Raw genomic sequence first — 27,518 nt, forward strand, 5'->3', positions numbered from 1 at the left:
TCGGCCTTATAGGCCCGTATGTCACATATATTAGTTTGTATATCATGTTGGGTCTTCATATGTTGACTATTCCCTTATGTTTTATTCTTGTTATCTCAGGACGAGTTTTCTAGCTCATTTACTCATGATAACATGATAAGAAAGATATGTTACGTTGGTACTCGGTTGAGTAAGGCACCGGGTGCCCGTCGCGGCCCTTCGGTTTGGGTCGTGACAGAAGTGGTATCAGAGCAGTTCTGTCCTAGGGAGTCTACAAGCCATGTCTAGTAGAGTCTTGTTTATGGGTGTGTTGTGCACCACACTTATAAGCAGGAGGCTACAGGGCATTTAGGTCTGTCACTCTTTCTTCTTACTCTAGATCGTGCAGTAGAGCTCAGTTGTAAGAATTCAAACTCCTAAATTCGACTTTAGTCATAATACAACGATACCTACTTCCACAAAGATAGTTGGTAAGAGATTACATGTGGATGTGAAAGAGTTGAGTCAGAGGAACTCGATTTCACATCATACTTATGATGAGTAAATATGAGATCTTCAACAGATCGTGTGTGTACTAAGATGTGTATGCTTCTTAATAAGGAGCCTTAAGGCAAGGATATCTATTCACGAATATGGTGAAAATCTATGAGGGATTCAGAAGCTAGATACAAGTTTCAACAAGTAAAAGAAGTAAGGTGAAGAGGGGTACAAGGCACCCAGATAATGAAGATTATCAATATTTTCAAATCAGGAAGAGAAATATAAGCATTTTGGTACCTTCATCAATGACAGAGGTAAGTACAATTGGCCACACCCATCTCAGTTATGTTCTATGGGAGCTAACAGATATTATTTAAGAGAAAAATGGGATATCAGGATCCAGTTGGAGTTAGAGTAACCCAAAAATTGTGGATAGGTTGTTATTATTAACCAATGTTTCCGAATGATGGTACAAATGTGGTAAAAGATATCCTTCTAAGACACCCAGATGGTGAACTCTAGAGTAGTACAATCAGATACGAATACTGGAATATTCAAAAATTTTAGAATATAGGCAGTGGGATCCTAGAAGGGACAAATATTTACCTTAGTATGAATCTAGCCCCGAGTAAAAAAAAAAGAATGTTAGGCATTCTAATGAGATGAAGCTAGGGGAGCTTATAGGGAAAGACCTTTTTGTTGAAGTTTTCAGAATAAAGTGATAGACAAAAAGAATATTATCCGGAGAATAAGAAGAAAATAAATGAAGCATCATGAGTAAGATGTGATATAGGGGTGATAACAGTAAATCAAAATATGACACGATGACAGAGTCTATAGTCAAAGTGAAGGAAAATACAAGAGGTGACAAGACTTAAGGCAATAAAAGAGTATAAGCCATAAAATCATATTTTTATTTCGAGAAATGAGTTGGTGACTTCAACGTGATTACCAGGAGGAAAGGTTAGACCCCAGAGTAATAAAAATCAGTATGGGCTGGTGAACAAGATAAAACCGAACATGAATTAGGGCCCGGAGGATTTGATAATGGTCGACATCGTGAGAATTTCAAAGATCGTGCTCCAAACAATAATAGAATAGACAACAGACGAATAACCTTTAAAGGTTATTTAGGAAGTCGCTTACCTAAAGCAAGCACTCTGAGCAGAGTTAATCTTAAGGGACTAAATGTGCCAGTTACCGTAGGTGTCACCTTCGTGCGTAAGAAATTTAGTTATCCCTGGTACAAAAGGTTACCATAAGGTGATTAAGGTTCATTGATAATGTGAAAAGACGCCGAATATGAAAAGGTAAAACAAGTATAGGTAGATCGTCGTAGTACTAAATCTTAGTACTCCCCTGAAGGGGGGAATATGGTGTGATATGGTATTAAGTCGGAGTTAAGCGGTTCAGTTAACTATGGAATGGTAAAGGAAGAATGTGGTAAAAAGGAGAAAGGGATGATGTTGCATTTATTCAGTTCCTGCAGATATGCTGCGAATCCAGAACATTATACAAGCACGACACCGGGGAGAGGCAGTAAAAGTTTCCTGCCAGGATGTTATTGATAAATAAGTATGAATGGACATTTGATACATCTGGAGCTAGTGGTGAGAGATAAGTTAAGACAAAGGATATATCCCAAGAGGGATTATGCAGAATAAATAAATAAATAAATATATATATATATATATATATATATATATATATATATATATATATATATGAGAATGGACCAACAAATAATTAGTAGTTGATTTAGGAAGAGCCCAGTTATGGCTAGACAAGAGGTCACGGATAAATCAATAGATCATGCAAGATAAATGTAGTGAACTGCAGCATAATGAATTTAGTCTCGCAGATACAAGATCGCAATCATTTGAAAAAAATTCAGATAGGAATTGAGGCAATTAAAGGTACCACTTTTAAAGGTTTATGAAAATAAGAGAGAGTGTCACTAAGGAGACAATAAAAATTTGAGCTTAGAAGTAACCCTACGAGCACAAAGGCATAAATTTATGTAACTAAGGATTATTATAGGCAAGTAAGAATAACGAAAATTACCTTCGGGTGTACGATATATAAAGCTCGCAACTTTACAAGAGCCAGAAGGTCTCCCTAAGTACTACAATGAAAGACTAGTTGAGGAAATAAGGAAGAAGGTTTCCACCTAAGCATAGTGAGCTAGAGAGTAAATGATCCTGTAACAACAGTCTCACTACAATATTGTATACACTCCATAAGAAAGTGGCACCTATCATGGCTAATGAATGGTAAAAAAGAAGCTATCAAAGGTGATGTTTGAGATCATATAAGGTACAAGAAATTATAGTATTCGTGGGCAAAAAGGACAAGCCAAGTATTCATGCAACAAGTGATAGAACGACCATCAAAAGTAATTGCTTACATTTAAGGACAACTGAGAAGGCACAAAAGGAAATTTATGGTGCTATCAAGTTAAAGGAAGATTGGGAGTAGTATAAATAGATCGGTGTAGGTCCTAAGGTAAAGTATTGTAGAGCAACAAGGTTTTAGGTAGATAGGAGTAAGGATATGAAAAGATGAGTGAGAAGGTGACGAGAATATGTATGTCCTCGGGATTAAACCCATCAAAACAAGGGAGCTGATGATTTCCATATGAATAAAAAACTCTATACAGCCTGAATGAACCCAGAGGAGTCTAAGACTAGGTGCATTTAGAAGAGATGGAATGTTGCCCTGGCGGTAGAATAAGGGTGTAATTGTGATAGATAAGAGGATGATTCTTAGGCCTTTGATTGAGTAATGATTTAACGAGAAAGGGATTTCATTAATTGCACGGATTAGAATACCCCCATAAGATGAATCGCGTTGGGATGCAATGAAATATGGTTATTGAAGTATAGTATTATCCCTAGGTGGATCAGGAAAATCACTTCAGATGTTCCCCAATAAGATGTGAGCCCTAGTGACAGTGTATTACGTAAGAGGTTGCAAGTTATCAGTGATAGATTATAGATCAACATTAAGGTGAATAAACAATAGATGGGTACAAGTTCCAAAGTATGAGATGAGATTTGTTTGTTATTCTTAAGATGAATAAAAATGAGGAAGCACTAAAGGACTTAGATTTATACATATAGGATAAGCAGCGAGAGAGTAACCTGGAGTTGGGTAGCAAGTCTCGGTAATTATAAAACGAAGTAAGTTTTATGGTATAGTATAACCTGCCTAGATGTAGTAAATCCATAAGGATAGATATGCAAGGCTATGAAACAAGAGATAGCAATAGTCTTAAGTTCGATAAAGTACCAAGCGAAAGACATCAATACACCTATAGATGCCTAGAGGGACAGCTTTTCATAATTCTGTATATGTTCATACGGTGAGGCTTATAGATTGGCTAAAAGATGGAGGAAAAAGGGAAGACGAGTCGCTAGGCACTCATATAAGGACACAGTCGTACATACTGCATGATATAAGGTAGCAAATGTTACGATGTTGGAAAAATTCCGACCACATGTCATGGCGTGACAAAGAGGCCTAAAAGGGGGGAATGCCCAAACGTTTGGATTTATTCACAAAACTGTTGCTTAGATGGCAAGATGAACATTAAAGTATTCGTAAGAGCCATAGTTTATGAAATTGATAAGTGCATCAGTCAACATTCGAGGACGAATGTTCCAAAGGGGGAATGATGTTACACCCCAAGTTTTCATACGTGAGAGTACATCGTAAGTCATTGATGTAAGCTCGGAAATGAGATTCTATTTGGAATCAAATAAAGTAAGTTAATAATGTTACCTTGGAGGTTACAAATATTTAAGATCATGAATAACGATTACCAAGAGGGTTGGAAATCTTAGAAGCTAAACCAATTGAAGAAAATAAGTTTCGTCGAAAGTCGACAAGTTTCGAATGTTATAACATGTACTTTGGGGTGAGACTAGGGTTATTAACATGATAAGGAGGTTATTCTATGAGTTATTTTAGTCGTATTATATTCATTTTCTACATTTTGAAGGCAAGCAAGTTGTGGAACAAGAGTTGGCAAAGGTCATCACAAGTTACATTCATAAATTTGCTGAAATTTAGGTCAAATGTATCTGAGAATTTCTCCAAATATACTTGGAATAATAGGGTGTTCTACCTACTAAATTGAAGATCTACGAGTCTAGTTTCTAAAGCATTAAACCATTTGTTAATACGACATCGGAGTAGAGAGATATTCGCATTTTCGCGAGACCGCGCAAGCAGCTCCCAATGGGACCCACTTAGGCGGTGGTTGACCTACTTCAATTTATAAACGATTTGGACGCCTATTTTTGCTCATTTTTCAACTAAAGTTCGTCTCCAAACTTCTCCTAACCCTCCTAAACATATATCACAAGGGTTTGAAGTGATTCCAAAGTGATTACACCATATTTCAACATCAAAACTTAGTTCTAGTGAAGAACAACACCTCTTTGAGGTTGTGTTGTCATTGAGGATTGTTGTGGGCTGTATTTGGATGAAATTCCAAGTTGTTGCTGCTGTATAAGGTGAGTATAACAACCTACTAATTGTGCTTAAGCTTGCTTGTATGTTGGTTACGTTGTTAGGATGATAAACTATAAGATAATACTTGGACTAGCTTAAGTCACTTCTATGGTGTTGTATTGCTATTAAGGGTTGTTGTAAAATGAATATAACTTGGATTTTGACTTGAAGTTACTGTAGGAGGTATGTATATTGTGTTCTTGCTTGTGCCTAAGGTTATCTTGATATTGATTAAGTTAAATGGATGGGCTAGACCTGAACTAGTGAATAAAGTTGCTAGTTGGGGATAGTTGAAGTTGTGGATTATTTTCGTTGTTATAAATATATGGTATAAGTCTGGAATCATTGATTAATAACTTCATTATCAAGTTAATGATACTTTTAGGTTGAAGTAAGAAGTCTATAAGGATTGATAAGGGGTATACGGATTCCAATCGGAGTTTGCCGCTCGTCGTAATGTAGTTGTGACTTGTTGTGGTTATATGGTGTCTTGATATTGATAATTATGTATTGATGGATTGCTCTGGTCATTGTTGTTGGTATATGGTATTGGAGGAGGCCCTTGTTACAATGGAGATGCTGCCCAAATTTACATAAACGAGCTACTAGCTTAAGTTATAGACTTAGCCTTTGCTCAGCACTGATTTTGAATCTCCTTATACTATGATAGATTGAGTTGACTTGTTTGAAGAGTTGCTTGGAAGGGATTAAGGACTCAACTGGTTTAAGGTATGTTAAGGCACTTTCTTCTTTCTTTTAGCATGGTCTAAAATGAAATGAACATAAACGATACGCTATTTCATAATGACTCTACTCCTAGCAACTAAGGTTGTCCATGTTGTTCTTTCCTTATAAAATTATTCTAAACAAGTGTGTATGATCCTTAAATCCTACTAAGGTTCATATTGATGGTAGGGATGTCCATAATATTCTTAAGTCACTCCAAAAGGTTTAGAAGATGATTCCATGAGTCTAGCATGCATTATATATGGTATCTATTTTACTCTACCGAGCCGCGCTATAGTCGGCCGGGTACGACATCTATTGTGCAACCACTGATCAGTTGGGTTTATCGAGCTCCACGTGGCCGGGTATGATTCTACCGAACCTTATAATGGTCGGGTACGCTTTTACCGAGTCCTCTTTGAGGCCGGGTACGATATGATGATGATGCCCACAGAGGCGAATGTTTTAAAAAGTTTATGTATATATATGTATTATGCATTTCATATCAGTAACCCCCAGAGGCACTCTGATGTTACAGGTTGTATCTCCTTTATCTCTCTCTTTACATTACTGTTCTTGTTTATGCTTTCCTGCCTAACATACTCGGTACTTTATTCGTACTAACGTCCCTTTCGCCTGGGGACGCTGCATTTCATGCCCGCAGGTCCCGATTGATAGGTTGACAGTCCTCCTAGTAGGCTATCAGCTCAGCGAAGGTGTTGGTGCACTCCACTTGCTCCGGAGTTGCCTATTTGGTCAGTATGCTTTGGATATGTATTGATTGATATGGCGGGGCCCTGTCCCGACCTTTATGATTTTATGTACTCTTAGAGGCTTGTAGACATATGTCAGGTGTATGGATAATTGTATGGCCTTGTCGGCCTATGTTTCGAGTTTACTAATGGTCATGTCGGCCTTATAGGCCCGTATGTCACATATATTAGTTTGTATATCATGTTGGGTCTTCATATGTTGACTATTCCCTTATGTTTTATTCTTGTTATCTCAGGACGAGTTTTCTAGCTCATTTACTCATGATAACATGATAAGAAAGATATGTTACGTTGGTACTCGGTTGAGTAAGGCACCGGGTGCCCGTCGCGGCCCTTCGGTTTGGGTCGTGACAAAACTCTCTCAAAATCGTCTTCTCTTGAGCTAAAAATGAAATTTGATGTTATGAACTTCAAACCCTTGAAATTTATATATCTGCCCAGCGATTACCGCATTTGTGGTCAGGGGGTATGCACTTGCAGTCGTGCACAAGCGAAAAAGGCATCGCATGTGCGAAATTCACTTAACTGGGCTTGGGGACGCATATGCGGTCCCTTAGTCGCATCTGTGGTTCCGCATTTGCGGTCACCCAGCCGCACTTGTGGTTCCTGAAGCCCTGACCTATTTCCGCTCCTGCGTTCAACAAGCCACTTCTGCGGCGCCGCACCTGTTGTCCCATATATATAGGTGCGATTATGAAAGGTTCAGCAATGTCAGAAAATGTCTAAGTCCAAATCCAATTCTGTTAAGCATCCCAAACTCACCCAAGGCCCCCGATACCTCAACCAAACATGACAACCAATCCTAAACATCATACGAACTTAGTCCAATCCTCAAATCACATAAAACAACGCTAAAACCACGAATCACCCTCCAATCTAAGCCTAATGAACTTGAAATCTCAAGAATTCTACAACTGATGCCGAAACCAACCAAACCATGTCCAATTGACCCCATATTTTGTACACAAGTCACATTCAACACTACAGAGCTATTCCAACTTTCGGAATCGGATTCCGGCCCCAATATCAAAAGCTCACTATCGATCGAGAAACTTCAAAAATTCAACTTTAGGCATTTCAAGCCTAAATAAGCTACGGACCTCCAAAACACAATCCGAACACGCCCGTAAGCCCGAAATCACCCTACAGAGCTAACAGAATCGACGAAATTCCATTCTGAGGTCGTCTTCACACTTTTCCGGCTACAGTCCAAATATTAAAGCTTAAGCTCTCATTTAGGGACTAAGTTCCCCAAAACACTCCGAAACTCAAACCGAATACTCCCGGCAAGTTACAATAGTAGAAAAGAATATGAGAAAAGTAGTTAATAGGTGATCGGGATATTAATTCTTAAAACAACCGATCAGGTCGTTATACCATGATTCACTAGTAAAATTGGTGGTGTAATTTAGGAGTAATATAGATGCAACACGAATTAAATATAATTATTTTATTTGTTTTTAATTGTAACACCATGTACATTTGAACTAGGTATGGATTGTTAAATGGGAAATAATTAGATATTTTATACATATGAAGTCCTATCGGGATAAGTATAGGTGAAAATAGTTGTTTCAAAATCAAGATAGAAAGTGAGGTGAATAAGATTCGACAAAAGCGACTAAGTTTGTAGAAGGTCCGTCTTCCAGCAGGGTTTAGTTAAACAGTGTAAGGAATTTGGGAAAACTCGAAACATGAAAGTTGTAGGCCTTTGAAATGCTTTCCAACGATATATTGTGGATCCCAAATGGAGCTCTTTGCAAAATGTTATGCCCGTTTTATAGAACAGTGTGTAACTACCGCGTTCGGTCGCGTTTGACCGCGACCGTGGTCGTGAGGCAGTGCTCCAGCTATTTACCGTGGTTGAGACCGCGGTCAAGCCTACTAGGACGCATTGGATTACTTGGGAAGTCGTTTTGCTAGCCCTATTTCGTCCCCCCACTGCCACAAAACATAAAAACTTGCTCTAGAAAGGAAAACTCTCAAAAACCTAACTCCTTAAGGGCCCCTCCACCACCCAAGGTAAGTTCAAATGGTGATTCTAGGTTAATTTCAATTTTCCAACATCTTATTAACATGGTTAAACCCTCCATATCATTAGATATTCGATGTGGACATCATTGTTGAGAGAAGGAACCCTAGAACTCGAATTCAAAGGGATTGAACTTCAAAAAGGTAATGTCTTCACCCTCTAATTGATTCTAACATTGGATTAATGATTATAGACTCTAGTTCATGAGTTATGAATTTATGGGTTTAATAGAAGAGTATGAACGATTATAGGTTTGGGATGTTGATTATTGATGATTAGTTAAAGGTGTTGTTTACCTTATGGGTGAAAAAGAATAATGTTGATTATAACCATTTGAGACTTTAGAATTTATCTAGGAGCAAGAGAATGGGTTATTGGGTGTAGAGACACTATTATAAGGACTATGAAGCTTTATTCTCACCAAGTATTTTAGAAAATGCCTAAGTGACCAAAACATTTGTATTATTGCTAATATAAAATTTGTTTGACTTGTACTGATATAGATTGAATTTGAAAGGGTTGGCGAACGTTGTATTACGCTAAAGAGTAGGAAGTTAAGGTATGTGAGGCTAACTCTCTATGTTTGGGAATGTTAATGATTCTCCCTACACTACGTTTCTTTTACGACGTTGCTAATTGCCTCAGAAATATAATTTAGCCTAGTTCTTTGAATAGTTGTAGAACTTCTATTCATTAGCTTCATAACTCGTTCATGACTTTCATTATGAACGTTGTGAGCTCAGTGTGTATTCAATATAGACTTGGGTTTTACGCTCCCGAGTTTTAGTATAGATTACTCAATATGCCATAAATAGTTAAAGTTTCAATATTTATAATCAGTTCAAGAATACATCTCTCAGCCTAGTCCTATTCAGTATTCCAGTATTATGTAACTCAATGTGATCCAGTATTCCAGTATCATGTAACTCAGTGTGATTCAGTATTCCACTATCATGTATTGCAGTATGATTCTCAGTTCATGATTCTAAATCCCTAAATGTTGAACACCTGTATTTGGGCCTGAGGTTGCAGTTTATGTTTTATGCATCTTTGGGCCCGAGGCCGCATTTTAATCTTTATGCATCTTTGGGCCCGAGGCCGCAGTTATGTATACGTATACTTGGGCCCGAGGTCGTAGTTGTACACATATATTTATTGGGCCTAAGGCCGCAGTTTAATATTCAGATAAACAAGTTGTTCATCATTTAGAAGAGGGAGTATTCATATTCTCACTTCATTGTTAAGTTCAATTATTAGTTATCAGCTCAGTTATCAGTTATCATTTCAGTTTCAGTTTCAATAATTATCATTTCAGTTATCAATTATCAATTCTCATCTATCAGCTTAGTTTCAGTTTCAGCATTTATAATTCTTTCTTTCAGTTTCTTTACATACCAATGCAATTCAAATGTACTAACGTCCTTTTTTTCTGGGGCCTGCATCTTACAATGTAGGTAATGATTTACAGGTTGATGATTTAGAGCGCTAGGACTCTCGTATCAGCTATTTGATGATCCCCCGTTCTTTCGAGGAATTATAATTATCTTATAGTCTTCAGTATTTTCAGACAATCAATGTTTTCAGTACTTCATTAGAGGCTTCATTGACTAGAGTAACAGTTTGACAGAGTCTCGGGCTTTTCATGTTAAGCTATGTTGGCTACCAATATGTTTCAGAATTGTATTAGTATTTCCGCACTTTGATTTATATCATTCAGACTTTCAGTGTATGTGTTAGTTTATCTTTCGTATTTAGTATGTTATGATATCACATGTTGATTTATCCTGCCAGTTGGTTCGCTCGGTCACATGTAGTCAGGCACCGAGTTCTGTGTTACGTCCAGGCCCAGGTTCGGGGCGTGACAAAGCTTGGTATCAGAGCACTAGGTTCAAGAGTCCTAGGGAGTCTATGAAGCCATGTCCAGTAGAGTTTCTTTTATATGTGTGTGATGACCACTCATATAAACGGTTAACTACCAAGACATTCAGGATTGTCTCTTTTCTTTCTTCTCTAGATCGTGCCATGAAACTTAGAGCAATTGGTAATCTTCTCTTCTTATCGAATTCCAAACGTATTGGATGCCCAAGCGACGCGCAAGAGAAACCTAAAGTCCTAGAGAGGATAATTACCCATTGGGGTATAATTATGGAGTACAACTTAGTAAATATGAGACTTGAGAGGATGTTAAAAGTGGGATGCAATGGATAGTAGTATAGATTAGAGAATAACATTATCAGAAAGTACAAAAGCAGTTATTACATTTTATGGTCATCTGTTTTACTCAGTTATCAGTTATGCAGTCTTTCAGTTAGCAGGTTTATAGTTATCCAGTAAGCCAGTTATTTATTATTCAGTTACCAGATCTCCGATTTTCAGTATATCAAAATTTCTAGAGACTTGTGAGTATACAGTGACGCATATGGATGCTCAAAGAAAATGTAAGTTACAGTGATAATAGCAAAATCTTCGCATGTTTTAGGGATTAAGACCCAAGACTCACCGGATGGTGCATGAAGTGATTTATCAGATATGTATGGCAGTGTATCCATATGTCAGACCCCACGATGTGTTAGGTTAAGAATTCAACCGTAATGGGCATAGAATTGATCACTGTAGTTTTGGACAGAAAGAGCCTAAGGGAAATATAACTAAGAATAATACGATGTACAAAATGAGAACCAAGAGTAGACAATATTGAATTTTAGGGAATGATTTTAAGTTGTTTATATTTATACAAATCAGAACTAGAAGTACCACGTTAGTAAGTTACTATAAGAAGTGGCTATTATTGTGAGATAAAAGATATGACAGTTCCCTTTCAAATGATGTGAATATGTGTTTAGGCCGAAGGTTTATAGTCTGAAGTGATTTTGAAGTATATAGAAAGTTAGGGGTTAGATATTCCAATTTTGTTTAAGAAAGATGAAATTTCCCTAAGTGTGATCCATTGGTGATCCATGTACATAGTTCAAAAAGAGAAAGATAGTATGCTACCATAGAATAGAATCGGATGGTGATGGAAGTTAGAAATAACCTTATGTTTCACTTTAGTTATTCAAAGCAAAGCAAGAAAACATGATGCTAGCAGGTTAGTAAAAGAATCGTAAGTAAGTATTGAGTAGATACTGTGAATTAGCTCAACATGGCTAGTAGAGGCAAGATTTGATTCACTTAGCCATGTTAACTCTAGTGAGTGGATGGAGTTTGAAATACTGAACGTGTGTTAGAACCCAAAGAGTTTAAGTTAAATACAAAGTACAGTGATAGTGGGAAAAAATCAGCTAGGCAGTAAGAAACCCGACTACAGAAGAATAGCCTTTAAGAAGTATGGAAAAAGGGTCTTCCCAAGATTGACATTATGAGCAGAGTTAAATCATTAAGATTGTGTATGATAGTTGTGAATACATTAGCTTTCCATTTATGTAGGTAATATAGTTTTTCCTAGTAAGAAGGATTTCTCAGAAGTTAGTTGGAAGATGAGTCATCATTGACGTAGAGTGCAAAGAATTGCAGAAAATAAGGAAAGTTATTTGGATCCCAACAAAAAAAAAAGAAGGATCCGCAAGTATAAGACCTTTGGTCTAAGGGGTGATGTGAAAACCATCAGTAAGTCCAGATGGCTGAAACTCGAATAGTTAGCATGTGATATGAAAAAAGAAAATCAGTTCGGTAATGAGGGAAAATTGTATAATTACCACAAGGATTATGTCTAGCATGTGTAAGAAACACAAGGTGAGTAGAATGATCACCGAGCTTAGTTATTTATGATAAAGTGGTCACAGAAAAGCTATAAAATCATGCCTAGGTATGTATTATGAGGGTAGTGACATTGCACGAGACTCTAATCTTCGAAGTATAGACTTAGCTCACAATAATTCTATAAATTTTTTCAAGAAGTGCTTAAAAAGATAAAGTGTGGGAATTATAACTTATGATTGAGGTATATAAGAGAACTCTGTGAAAGAAGTTCACCAGCCAAGATAGGAGTTCAACTTCGGATTCCAAAGATGACGGAGTTGTTGTCTAGAACAGGACTCGTTCCTACTTAGTAGCCAAAGTGAAAGAGAAATAGATTGATGATACCTACATATTACAATTAAAGAGGGGATACACAAGCATAAGATGATAGCTTTTGAACAAGGGGAAGATGATGGTACTTTGAGGTACTAAGATGGATTGTGTGTTCCAGACGTAGATGGACTTAAAGAGGGAAGATCATGTTAGGAGCCCATAATTCTAGGTATTCTTTCCATCCAGGTTCCCCAAATATGAATCATGACCAAAGAGATCTATTGGTCGAACAACATGAAAAAGAACATCCCAAACTTTGTGGCCAATTGTCCGAATTGTCAGCAAGTGAAAGTCGAGCAACAGAAAGCCTAGTGTTTTATCACAGAATACACATATTTTGAGTGGAGATGGTAAATATAAAATTTATAACAGGATTATCTTGCTCATTTTAAAAGCATGATTTGATTGGATGATTGTAAATCGACTTACCAAGTCAGCACACTTCTTGCCAAAAACAAAACAAAACTACAGATTCAGCAAAAGATTATACCAAGGTGTACATTCACGAAATCGTTTGATTGCATAGGAATCCGTTGTCCGTCATTACGGACTATGGTGCTCAGTTTAAAATGAACTTTTAGAAGTTATTTGAGAAATGATTAGGCACAAGTTTTTTGTCCTCAGAAATATGGCCAGGCAGAGCACATTGTTCAAATAGTTGAGGATATGTCCTTGATGTTAAGAGTAATTGGGATGATCACATACCTCTCATTGACCTTGCTAATAATAACCTACTACTCTAGTATCAAGATGGAACCATATGAAGCTCTGTATGGGCGAAGGTGTAGATCACCAATTGGTTGGTTCGAAGTTGTAAAAGTGGAGTTATTAGGACCCGATTTGGTCTACCAAACTATAGAGAAATTTAAGTTGATTCAAGAACGTTTGAAGAAAACTTAGAGCCGCTAAAAGTCCTATTCGAGCGTGCGGCATAGGGACCTAGAGTTTCAAGTTGATGATTGGGTGTTTCCGAAAGTGTTGCTTATGAAAAGCGTTATAAGATTTGGGAAGAAGGGGAAGCATAGTCCCTGCTATATTGGGCCATATAAATTCTTGCGAATAATTGGTCAATTAGCTTATGAGTTGGAGTTTCCACCATAATTAGTGATGGTACAACCAGTATTTCACGTGTCATGTCATAACATTCAAGTTTCCAGTACTCAGATACTCATGTCAGTTCGGTAGTCAGATACTCATGTCAGCTCAATACTCAGCTACTCATGTTAGTGCAATACTTAGACATTAATGCTAGCTTAGTACTCAGATTACTCAAATATTCGTGACAGTTCAATATTCATATATCCATGTTAGTTCAGTATTCGCGTATCCATGGCAGACCAATATTCAATCAATGTAGTAGTCATTCAGTTCAGTATCATAGCAGTTCAGTAATCATGTATTCATTCAGTTTAGTATACAAGTGTTAATGAAAGTTCATGTTTCCACCAAACCCATTTAAGGTCCGGAGTTAGCAGAAGTTACAGTCAGGACAATCATTTGAGGACGAATGATCCCAAGGGGGAGATAATGTAATACCCTGTACATTATGACTAGTTGTGGATGTTTTAAATGGGTATAATTAGATATTTTATACATATGAAGTCCTATCGGGATGAGTATGGGTGAAAATAGTTGTTTCAAAATCAAGATGGAAAGTGAGGTGAATAAGATTCGACAAAATCGACTAAGTTTGCAGAAGATCTGTTTTCCAGCAGGGTTTAGTGAAAATGAGTAAGGAATTTGGGAAAACTCAAAGCATAAAAGTTGTTGGCATTTGAAATAGCTTTCCAACGATATATTTTGGAGCCCAAATGGAGCTTTGTGTAAAATGTTATGCCCATTTTACAGAGCAGTGTGTAACCACCATATTTGACCGAGACCGCGGTCGTTAGGCAGTGCTCCAGCTATTTACCGTGGTCGGGACCGCGTTCAGGCCTACTGGGATGCAGTGGATGACTTGGGAAGTCGTTTTTATAGCCCTATTTCATCTCCCCACAGCCGCAAAATATAAAAACTTGCTCTAGAAAGGAAAGCTCTCAAAAACCTAACTACTTAAGGGTCCCTCCACCACCCAAGGTAAGTTCTAATGGTGATTCTAAGTTAATTTCAATTTTCCAACATCTTATTAATATGGGTAAACCCTCCATATCATTAGATATTCGATTGGGATATTACTGTTGAAAGAAGGAACCCTAGAACTCAAATTCAAGGAGATTGAACTTCAAAAAGGTAACGTCTTCACCCTCTAATTGATTCTAACATTGGATTAATGATTATAGACTCTAGTTCATAAGATATGAATTGATGGGTTTGATAGAAAAGTATGAACGATAATAGGTTTGGGGTGTTGATTATTGATTATTGGTTAAAGGTGTTGTTTACCTTATGGGTGATAAACAATAATGTTGATTATAACCATTTGAGACTTTAGAATTTATCTAGGAGCAAGAGAATGGGTTATTGGGTGTAGAGATACCATTATAAGAACTATGAAGCTTTATTCTCACCAAGTGTTTGAGAAAATGTCTAAATGACCAAAACATGAGTATTATTGCTAATATGGAATCCCTCTGACTTGTATTGATATAGATTGAAGGTGAAATGGTTGGTGAATGTTGTATTACGCTCAAGAGCAAGAAGTTAAGGTATGTGAGGCTAACTCTCTATGTTTGAAAATGTTAATGATTCTCCCTTACACTACGTTTCTTTTACGACATATCAATTGCCTCAAAAAAATATAGTTAAGCCTTGTTCCTTGAATAGTTGTCGAGCTTCTATTCTCTAGCTTCATAACTCGTTCATGACTTTCATTCTGAACATTGTGAGCTCAGTGTGTATTCAATATAGACTTGGGTTTGATGCCCCTGAGTCTTAGTGTAGATTACTCAATATGCCATAAACAGTTGAAGTTTCAGTGTTCATAATCAGTTCAAGAATACATGTCTCAGCCTAGTCCTATTCAGTATTCTAGTATTATGTAACTCAGTGTGATCCAATATTCCAGTATCATGTAACTCAGTGTAATTCAGTATTTCACTATCATGTATTGCAGTATGATTCTCAGTTCATGATTTTAAATCCCTGAATGTTGAACACCTGTATTTGGGTCTGAGGCTGCAGTTTATGCTTTATGCATCTTTGGGCCCGAGGTCGCAGTTTATGCTTTATGCATCTTTGGGCCTGAGGCCGTAGTTATGTATACGTATACTTGGGCCCGAGGCCACAGTTGTGCACATATATTTATTGGGCCTGAGGCTGTAGTTTAATATTCAGATAAATAGGTTGTTCATCATTCAGAAGATGGAGTATTCATATTCTTACTTCCTTGTTTAGTTGAATTATTAGTTATCCGTTATCATTTTAGTTTCAATTTCAGTTTCAATAATTATCATTTCAGTTATCAATTATCAATTCTCAGCTATCAACTTAGTTTTTGTTTTAACATTTATAATTCTTTCTTTCAGTTGCTTTACATACCAGTGCAATTCAAATGTACTTTCCCTTTTGCCTGGGGCATGCATCTCACAATGCAGGTAATGATTTACAGGTAGATGATTTAGAGCGCTAGGACTCTCATATCAGTTGTTTGGTGATCCCCAGTTCTTTCGGGGAATTATAATTATCTTATAGTCTTCCGTATTTTGAGACAGTCAATGTTTTCAGTACTTCATTAGAGGCTTTATAGACTAGAGTAACAGTTTGACAGAGTGTCAGGATTTTCATGTTAAGCTATGTTGGCTACAAATATGTTTCAGAATTTTATTAGTATTTCCGCACTTTGATTTATATCATTCAGACTTTCAGTGTATCAACATGTGTTAGTTTTTCTTCCGCATTTAGTATGTTATGATATCACATGTTGATTCAACCAGCCAGTTGGTGCGCTCGGTCATATATAGTCAGGCACCGAGTATCGTGTTACGTCCAGGCCCAGGTTTGGGGCGTGACACAAATGACAAAGATTGGTCAGTGGTAGCCTAAGTAGTCCCGGTACTCCAAATAAAATATACTTCCTTTTTATGTCCCAATTTATGTGTCATATTATTTTATTTTTAGTCTATTTAAAAAGAATGCCATACTTTGTTATTAAGAAAACAATTTCAGTTTAAACTTCCTACTTTATCCTTAATGAAATGACTTATAATCACATATTTTAGAGGTCTTTTTTTCTTAAACTTTATGTCGAGTCAAATAGTGACACATAAATTCTGGTGTACATATTTAAGAAAGGAAGGAAGGATGGAAGAAAGGGGCAGAAACTAGAAACTCTCGCAAGTTCCGCATCAGCCAGCAGAAAACCACACGAGCTAAGACACACTCTAGACTTTAATAACTTCACTTATTCATCTATACAGCTTACTTACCCGTGTCAAAATCCAGCATGTTCCCCTGATGTTCATTTGTGTTATCAAACTATTTAGCTACAATGCTTCACTTATTCATCTACATATAGAAGCGTTCATAATCGTAGTATCCTACTTTTACTATATATTTAGAACCCAAGTTTTCACATTCCGATCCCCAAAAATAGCAAAAATATCAAACTAAACAACTCGCAGAGTATAATATAACACTACTATATATATTAGTATTAGTAACTCTCAAGAATGGATATTTCTCATATCTATTATTGTGACTCACTTCATACAACATCATCATCAATGGCCGAATCATCACCATTGTCTAACAATAGCAGCTCTTGCATTAATAGAGCTGATCTTTCTGAAGAGGAAGTGATGTTAGCTTCGAATAACTCCAAGAAGCGAGCAGGGAGAAAGAAGTTTCAAGAAATCCGACACCCAGTATACAGGGGAGTGAGGAAGAGGAATTCAAACAAATGGGTTTTTGAAGTCAGAGAAACAAATAAAAAATCAAGAATATGGCTTGGAACTTACCCCAGTGCAGATATGGCGGCTAGAGCTCATGACGTGGCGACTATTGCATTAAGGGGTCGTTTTGCTTGCTTGAACTTTGTTGACTCTGTTTGGAAGTTGCCTATTCCTACTTCATCTGACGCTAATGATATTCAGAGAGTGGCGGCGAAGGCTGCCGAGGCTTTCCGCCCATCTGATCAGTCTGAAAGAGTTTCAGGAGAATATCCTGAAATGCTAGAAAGTAATAAGTCTTTTATGGATGAGGAAGCGCTCTTCTGCATGCCGGGATTGCTAACGAATATGGCGGAAGGACTAATGTTACCTCCACCTCACTACGTAAAAGTTGGAGATAATGTGGAAACTGCTGCTGACATGACTCTATGGAGTTATTCTATTTAAATAGTTCTGATTGTTGCTTCTTTCGGACAATCTATGTTCTTCCTAAGTGTTGGGAGTGTATGAACAAATTCTCACATAAAAAGTAAAAAAGAAAAATAAAATATTTATAAGGAGTTGGATACCCTTAATGGTGTGAGACCTTTTCTTTAGGCCTTTTGGAGAAAATCATGCAGGCTTGCCCCAAAGCAGACAATATCATACCATGTTAAAAGTATTTTTGAACCGTTTTAGCCTAACAACTGGTATCAGAACCAATGATTTCACGAGATGAATATAGAGATGGCGTAAGGTCCGGTTTAGTGCATTTGTCCGTCTATGGGCTGGTTCACTACCTTTACCCATAGCTTCAAAGATGTATATATACACAACCTCTCATTGGGTTTCGGTGACCGTAAATACTCGGATCATGTGGGTGACACACAGTTAATCTTCAAATTAACTCATAAACGGCGAAGGGTCATGTGGAACCTAGTTCAAGGGTAGATTGTTGGGAGTGTATTAAATGGAATTTGATCCTTGCTCCTCTAGGTAAATAACTCATCATTCAACAAAGTGCACCATTTAGCCTCTTTGGAGCATGGTGCCAGTAGATAATATTAGATCAACTCTAAAAAATATGTACATAAAATACCTAATTTTGACGAAGAAACCAGGGTTCACGACCCGATATATTTGCCTATAAATTCGCCCGTGCATGGATCTGGTAAAGCTACTTTCATTTCATTCTTCTTCAGCAAAATACATAAGTTACCAGCTAACCTTTGGCCCAAATCCCCTTTACACACTTTCTGTGGACGATAATAACATTACATACGCAACCTTTCTAAAGTGTATCTAGTACACACCTTCTTTGACCAAAACAAGTAAAAAGTATATCTGTGTAATGCACGCGTTTGACTTTAGCCCATTTGAAATTATTAAACCCGACCCATTTATTTTTAACTTAACCCTTATTTACTGCCCTACCCGACCCATCTATCTCTTATCTTCCCCCTCCCCACCCCCACCCCCTAAAACCCCTCATCATCTCTATAGTTGTTTCTTTTCTTCTTCAACTAGAACCCCTAAATGTCAGGCTACTATTAGGGATGAGTCTCCTAATGTCAGTGGTGCTTGGCCTAGAAGAAGCTACTAGTTGGAATTCTTTGGTTATTGATTTTGTTAATTTTGTTTTTGAATTGGTAGAAATGTGCAATTGTTTCTCCTCTGAACCTCAGCAGCCATGGAAGATAAAACCCCTCATCAAAAATATTCTGGCTAAATATCCAAACTTTTCACCGTCCGGAGTAAGCAAAACTCCATTTCCGACAAGCAAAAGACGTAAAAGAAGAGGATTTTACTGTAAAATCCATGGCATTGGAGAAAAGCACAGGAGGAGATATAAAAGACCACGGCGAATAGAAATCACAATTTTGCCCAAGTCGTCCAGTTGGTCCGTTTGCCAGAAGAGGGGTTGGGGATGAAGGTATTAGTGTATATGTTTTTTGTCTTTTCTTTTTGTATTTTGTGTGAAATAATAAAAGGTAGAAAAAGATAAAAAAGAAAAAAAATTATTTAGACCATTGGATCAATTCATTTAAATCTACAGCATTCAAACTATCCTGCAGATTCTCATTTTCACATCTTCACGCACTACTTTTGCGTGAAACTTACTTGATTAAAAGAGATGTGTATTAGATACATTTTAGAAAGATTGCATATGTAATGTTATTATTGTTCACAAAAAATGTGTAAGGGAGATTTGGGCTAAAGGTTAGGTGATAACTTATTTATTTTGCCTTCTTCTTCGGGGTCGAAGTTGATACGAGCTTTTTTTTTTTTTTGCTCGAGGAAGAATCCAAATTTGTAGGTTAGTACAATAATATATAATATTAATATCCAAGATTCCTGTTTCCTAGTCCAGCAGAAGAAAATGAGGGGGAACAACAAGATTCCTATTTCCTAAAACTGTTAGACGTGGTCCACTCGTTTCTTTCATTTCTTGCAAAGGTGGAGCTGCAAATGGTATTAACTGTCAAATGATATTAGAGCGAGTGAATGAGTGGGTGTAGTTCAGTAAGACAATATGGATGGCTTCAAATATTTGAAAGGTCAATTTTCTAACTTTAACCTTCAAACATGAATGCATTCGGCCTCTAATAGGATACAACGGATATTTGTCATTTAGTCCTACAATACAACTCCAAAAGTAACTAATGCTTCACCTTCCACTAACTTCTTCTCAAGAATTTGAATGTGTAGCTTTCAAATGATATTAGAGCGAGTGAATGAGTGGGTGTAGTTCAGTAAGACAATATGGATGGCTTCAAATATTTGAAAGGTCAATTTTCTAACTTTAACCTTCAAACATGAATGCATTCGGCCTCTCCTAGGATACAACGGATATTTGTCATTTAGTCCTACAATACAACTCCAAAAGTAACTAATGCTTCACCTTCCACTAACTTCTTCTCAAGAATTTGAATGTGTAGCTTTCAGCTCATCATTTCTGTTCTTGATCTTGACTTCGAATATTACTTCCTCCTCCTATTTGTTATCACAATGTCAAAATAGCAACATATCATATTGAAGTTATAACCAGAGGCGAATCCAGGATTTAAATTTTTTGGGTTCAATTTTTAAGATTTTTAATATTGAGCCCATTATATATTTAAAGTTATGGGTTCAAATATATTATTTTTACAATTTTAATGAATTTTTACAGATAAATTTCTACTCCACGTTGAAAGTTATGGGTTCAATTGAACCCGTAACTCTCACACTGCATCCGCCTCTAGTTACAACTAGTTTATACACAATATATAATTGAACATCTTACTTTGATTTGACACGTGTTTGACAAGTGGAGTTCAACATGCATGGTGCCCGTTGCTAGAAAATAAACTCCACGCATGTAGGTTAATTAAGATGTATGTTCTTTTTCATCTATTATTTGATATTCAGTAAACCTTCATTTGGTATACTTTATCGTGGAATGGAGATACAATTAGAAGAAGAAAAAAAGAAGATGATTGGGCTAAGAAATGTTAGTTTTTACAAAGATACTTGTAGTTGGAGATTGTGTTTCCAGCAATTTTTTCAAGACACTTGAACCTAGCTACTCAAAACAAATATTTTAAATATATGTGATCGTTGACTAAACTTATATATGTGACATTTGCTTTGCTTAGTTTCATAAAGTGCAAGTGGTTACACACTTTTAAAAATAATATTTACAGAATCATTGTCATTTACTAAGTAATTATCTATAAATCTCATGATAAACATTAATTAGTAATTTGGTAAATATAGTAACTAGTAACATTCTAAAATAAAGTAAAATTCACTAATAACACCAAAAAGAATTTATATTATCGGTGCATATGATTTATATCAAATTATTTTAAACAAACAATTAGTTATGTTTTATCATTTTCAAATCAAAGATTTGTCGGTAGCAGCGTAAGTAATCATGATACTCTAGATAAGATATATTCCAAAAAAGGAAGGAAGGAAGAGAAGCAGAAAGTAGAAAGATTCACAAGTTGCCACATCAGCAAAAACCCACACGAGTCGGACACACACTTAAGACTTGGAATTTACTTTTCAGAAACCAATCCACTTGTCCCATAAAATAGCAGTGCTTAGGATATTTCTAAAAGTATCCAGCCTGTCTCCTTAGAACCCCTCCAATTAACTACCGTGTTCTTTCGTCCGCGTCATCAAACCTTTTAGCTTTATTGCTTCACTTATCATAGCTTACTTCCCCTATATATAGACGCCTACCCTTCATATTGACCAAAAAGAGCTAAACCTCTAACTGAAACAACATCCAACACTACTACTTACACTCTCAATATATATATCGGTGATCAAGAATGAATATCTTTCGAAGCTATTATTCGGACTCACTTACTGAATCTTCATCACTTTCTGATAACAGCAGCTCCCCATGTAATAGAGCTAATCTTTCTGATGGGGAAGTTTTGTTAGCTTTGAATAACCCCAAGAAGCGAGCAGGGAGGAAGAAGTTTCGCGAAACTCGACACCCAGTATACAGGGGAGTGAGGAAGAGGAACTCGGACAAATGGGTTTGTGAAGTCAGACAACCAAATAAAAAATCAAGAATATGGCTTGGAACTTATCCCACTGCAGAAATGGCGGCTAGAGCTCATGACGTGGCGGCAATTGCATTAAGGGGTCGTTCTGCTTGCTTGAACTTCGCAGACTCTGTTTGGAAGTTGCCTGTCCCTGCTTCCGCCGACGCCAAGGATATTCAGAGAGCGGCGGCGGAGGCCGCCGAGGCTTTCCGGCCATCTGAGTCAGAAGCAGTTTCAGGTGACTCATGTGGTGGCAGTGGCACTACTCCTGAAAAGCCAGAAAGTAATCATTGTTTTATGGATGAGGAAGCTCTGTTTTGCATGCCGGGATTGCTAGCGAGTATGGCGGAAGGACTAATGCTACCCCCACCTCACTACGTAGAAGTTGGAGATTATGTGGAAGCTGCTGCTGACATGCATTTATGGAGTTATATTATTTAAATACTTCTGGTTATTGCCTCTTTCGAATAATATATATCATCATTCATAAGTACATATAGTCAATACGCAATCAAGATGCTTGAGGTGAAGTTCCTTCAATTAGGATTTAGGAGCTACTGGTAGTTTCGTACTCAAATATTTGGATGGTACGAATATACAATAGCGTTGTAATTTTGTAACGATGTCGATAGTAATTACGTAGTACTCAGTGTTTTCTCTAAATGCAGAACATTGACCTTAGTTAGCGTCACCAATTTTGTGATAGCTTTGTTGTTTTCATGCCATTGTATTTGAATGAAATAAGTGGCCCACTAATTAATCTAGGATCTATTTCATATGTTTTGGAGTATTCATCAATATTTTTCACCTTCCAAGATTATTATATAAACTTTGACTACTATTTGAAAACTGTACTTGTTATTTTGCCACTTTTGATATTTATAAAAGTAACTTCTAAGTACTTTTTGTAGTTAAAGTTCTAATTTATGAACCTGTTTGACCGGGCACAGAGATTAAGAAAAAATGAAGACTTTTGAAATTTGTGATCTTAAACAAGTTAAAAAGGAGCCCAGAGTATTTGTATGGTTATAAAAGCTTATCATTAAGGATAGAATTATAAGTTTAAGCTAAATTGTTACCAAATTTAGAAAGGGATCATTTTTTTTGGAACAGACCAAAAAAGAAATAGGTTCACATAAACTGAAACAAATGGAGTAATTCTTTTTATCCCGATCTTAAGCGAAAATTATGCGAACTTCTGAATTTAAACTACTTACAGAGTGAAGACTCCGAAACTTAAATAGTGCCCTTTTGGGCAAAAAATACTTTTCTACTATTAAAAAAAAAAATGTTACATAAGTATATAAAATGCATTATAATACTGCGTTTTACTTTAACGGAAAGTTAGCCGTTAAAGTTAAACACAGTACTATACTGCGATTTATTAAAAAAATAATTTTTTTAACGAAAACGCAGTACAATACTGCGTTTCCCTCAAATGCAGTATTGTACTGCGTTTTCCAATTAAAATTGGGCCCACCTTATAACTCTGCCATAAATGCCTATATTCAATTAAAGGAAAACGCAGTACAATACTGCGTTTAAGGGAAACGCAGTATTGTACTGTGTTTTCCTTTAATAAAATATAGGGGCCCTTCTTCTTCCCCAAGACGACGACTCCATTAAAAAAGCTCTCCCTCCTCACTGCTGGTCCCCCCCCCTCAAATTAAAAAAAAATTTGGGCCTCACTTGTCACCCAAAAAGCAAAGAGTGTAGGTCCCGCACACAACACAAGCTTTGGATTCCTTCTTTCGGGTTCAAAAATTCGATTTGAATCTATTTCAAAAAACTTAAATCGAGGTATTTCGATTTTGTTTATGTCGAAACTCGTATAGTACATGCATATTTGTATCGTTGAATGTGTTTCCATGTTAATTTGTGTTATGTTTGTGTTTAAATTTGTATCTTATTTATACCCGGATTGATTTATTAGCTTTGGGACAAAAACTAGTTAAAATGTGATAAATAATTTTTATTGTTAATGTTATGTTTTTATTTGCTTAAATAATAAATATTATTTATTTAGTTTGTTGTCCATATGTATGTTATGTTTGTTGTTTTTATATGTAATAGTGGTCTTTTAGCGTAGTAAAATATAGAGCCTTTTAGCGTAGTAAAATATAGAGCGTAGTAAAATATATAGCATTTTAGCGTAGTAAGATGTAGAGCCTTTTAGCGTAGAGTCTCTGTAATTTAAGTATGTAGTAACTGGAACTCATAGATAATTACTCAGTCCAATTCAATAATTAATTATTTAATTTATTAAATTAAAAGAGTTGTAAAAATGCTGAAATTGACACGCATAATAAATAAGGATAACTTGGTGCTACCGGGCCTCAAATATCGAGCCTGTAACCCATACATAATTACTCAGTCCAATTTTAAAAATAATTATTTAATTCCTTAAACTAACAAAATTCTAAAAATATTGAAATTGATACACATAATAATTAAGGATAACTTGGTGCTACCATGCCTCAAATATCGAGTCTCGAACCCATACATAATTATTCAGTCCAATTCAATAATTTTTAATTTAATTCCTTAAACTAACAAAATTCTAAAAATATTAAAATTGACACGCATAATAATTAAGGATAACTTGGTGCTACCAGGCCTCAAATATCGAGCCTGAAACCCATAGATAATTACTCAGTCAAATTTTAAAAATAATTATTTAATTTATTAAACAAACAAAATTCTAAAAATATTGAAATTAATACACATAATAATTAAGGATAACTTGGTGCTACCGGACCTCAAATATCGAGCCTAGAACCCATGGATAATTACTCAGTCCAATTTAAAAATAATTATTTAATTTATTAAACTAACAAAATTCTAAAAATGTTGAAATTGACACGCATAATAATTAAGGATAACTTGGTGCTACCAGGCCTCAAATATCGAGACTGGAACCTATAGATAATTACTCAGTCCAATTTTAAAAATAATTATTTAATTTATTAAACAAACAAAATTCTAAAAATATTGAAATTGACACACATAATAATTAAGGATAACTTGGTACTACCGGACCTCAAATATCGAGCCTGAAACTCACAAATAATTACTAAGTCCAATTTTAAAAATAATTATTTAATTTATTAAACTAAGAAAATTCTAAAAATGTTGAAATTGACACACATATTAACTAAGGATAACTTGGTGCTACCAGGCCTCAAATATAGAGTCTGGAACCCATAGATAATTACTCATTCCAATTTTAAAAATAATTATTTAATTTATTAAATTAACACACACAATGAATTTTCTTTAAATTATAGTAGACGACATGGACTTTTCGCATGCGCATCCTTGACCAGCCGAGGATCAGCTATTAGTGTTGCAGGGCGACCATAGGTCCTCCTTTGTATGGGAGGGACATCTATTAGATCAGCCTCTCTGCGCCAGGAGACCTGACGATTTGTGGGACTTCATGACGCATCATCATTTCCATGCCCGTGTAGTCGCGTGCCTACAGGCTATGGGCTTCTATACGATTTTTCGAATTGGGCGGGTGCAGCTTGATTGGTCTCTCATCACGGCCTTGGTAGAGCGGTGGCGACCGGAGACGCACACTTTTCACTTGCCCACTGGAGAGGCCACCATCACGCTGGAGGATGTTCAGGTTTTGTACTGGCTACGCGTAGATGGACGGGTCGTTGCACTGCCCCAATACATTAGATCCATGACGCGTGGACAGTATTCCGCCACCACCTTCATTTACCCAGGAGGCCACTATTCAGCTGTATACGTCATGGTACCGTTGTCACACCCTACTGATGATCGGGAACCCTGTTCATGTACTTGGCGAGCGCTACAGACCATACGCCGGGAGGCACGAAGCACTGGTATGTTTTTGTGGCTTATTAATATCTTATATTTGTGATATAGCGTTATTTAATTAATATCTTAAGTGTTTCACAAGTTATTGGGCATCACCTGGTCTACCAGTTGGGACAGGAGATGCAGCAACATACCAACAATGCTGCACTCGTTGAGTATGGCCGGCAGGTGGCAGATCTGGCTCGTCGGACCCTGTTCCAAGCGAGAGATAGCACGAGGTTGGATCATGAGGCTCAGTGTGCGGCGCTAGAGGACTACCATCGGGGTAGGGCTATCCCACGAGGCAGGGGTAGGGCACGAGGGAGGGGTGCCCCACGAGGCAGGGGTGCCCCACGGGGTCGCAGGGGACGGCGAGGAGGTGGTCCCTAGCAAGGGGGCATTGAGGCACCTGTCGACCCACCTGTTGAGGGACATGATGAGGATTTTGGAGATGAGGATCTTGGAGATGATCAGCCGGGTTATATACCTCAGGTAGATAAGCCTTCCAGCAGCATGCCGTCGTACAACTTTCAGCTATCTCTGCCAGCATCGCAGGTCACCTCGTCAGGAACATTGTTGATCACGGGTACATTCGACGAGGATATAGACCAGTACTTTGCAGTCCCATCTACCCCAGCTGAGGATCGGCCGACCCGGGACATGGATGGCGGGTGCAGGTTGAGTTATGCCTCAACCCCGGCGGTTGATGCGGATCTACCACAGGCGCAGGTATGTTTGTATTACTGTAAAATTTCAATTTGTTTTCTTTTCCTTAATGAGCTGCCATTAATTAATTTTTAACTTTCTTATGAAGGCTTCATCCCAGCCCATCTTTGAGGCTACTACATGCTTTGCTGAGGACACCACAGATGCATATACTCAGGAGGCCGACGAGAACACGGTAAGAAAATATTTTTTGACTTAACACGTACAATACTAATATACTTTTTCACATGATAAGCTTAGTACTTGTTTTGTAGGTTGCTGACGGCCCGACGGCCTCTTCTACCGATCCTGCCAGCTGTGGTGTCGATGCTGCTGCACATCCTCACATAAAGAGGCGGCTTGGTGATGATGATCCAAATAGTGTACCCGGGCGACAAAGGATGCGACTCAGGCCAGCAGCAGCACTGAAGCACACAGGCTGCGAGACACATTGATTTACGTATGTTTTTACTTTGTGTAAATAATATATTATGTAAATAATGGTAACAATTATGTTTTAGAAATAATTTTATTTTAACTGCATTTGAACAATAATTTTACTTTAACAGTACAACACAAACACAAACCTTGCAAACCTAACACAAAAACAAACAGTAGAACTAATGAAAACACTTGACAAAGGAAACATAAAGATACACTACACCGCTCAACACGTACATGCCATTGTTTAGTCACTACCACCTAGTATTCTCTGCTCCAACCACTTGAGCTGGTCTTCCAGCTTTTTTTTCTATTCTTCCACCTCCTTGAGCTTTTCCTTCAACTCCGCAATTTCTTGCTTGGATTGGCATTCTCTGTCCCACTGCCTCGTACACACATTATGAAGATGATACAACTTGTCTTTGTAGTATTCCTGCTCACATGGTTCATCAATCCACACCTTAAAATTGCATGTAGGTACGTCGGGTTGCCTATAAAACTTGTTCATACATGCCCAGTAGCGGCGTCCAGCTTCTTCTCAACAATCGTACATCATGCTTTTGGTTCTGCAGTCGTACCTTGGGCAATAAAGGGGTTATTGAGACATTTCTTA

The 27,518-nt window shown here is 37.1% G+C and overlaps 2 protein-coding genes across 2 annotated transcripts; both read left to right on the plus strand.

The window, feature by feature from the left end:
* Positions 1-17,234: 17,234 nt before the first annotated feature.
* LOC107824583 (dehydration-responsive element-binding protein 1D-like) lies at positions 17,235-17,852 on the plus strand. Its single transcript, XM_016651385.1, has one exon. The coding sequence runs from the start codon at positions 17,241-17,243 to the stop codon at positions 17,850-17,852; it is 612 nt and encodes a 203-aa protein (XP_016506871.1). The 5' UTR covers positions 17,235-17,240.
* Positions 17,853-21,624: 3,772 nt separating this feature from the next.
* LOC107824584 (dehydration-responsive element-binding protein 1E-like) lies at positions 21,625-22,717 on the plus strand. The gene has a single exon (XM_016651386.2). It carries the CDS (start codon positions 21,710-21,712, stop codon positions 22,370-22,372), a length of 663 nt encoding a protein of 220 aa, XP_016506872.1. The 5' UTR covers positions 21,625-21,709; the 3' UTR covers positions 22,373-22,717.
* The last annotated feature ends 4,801 nt before the right edge of the window (positions 22,718-27,518 follow it).

Source organism: Nicotiana tabacum, chromosome 6 (genome assembly GCF_000715075.1).
Source record: "Nicotiana tabacum cultivar K326 chromosome 6, ASM71507v2, whole genome shotgun sequence".
Classification (NCBI taxonomy): Eukaryota; Viridiplantae; Streptophyta; class Magnoliopsida; order Solanales; family Solanaceae; genus Nicotiana; species Nicotiana tabacum.

Bases quoted from the DNA above. Each gene is read 5' to 3' on its own strand.
- LOC107824583 (XM_016651385.1), top strand. From the start codon at position 17,241: ATGGCCGAATCATCACCATTGTCTAACAATAGCAGCTCTTGCATTAAT.
- LOC107824584 (XM_016651386.2), top strand. From the start codon at position 21,710: ATGAATATCTTTCGAAGCTATTATTCGGACTCACTTACTGAATCTTCA.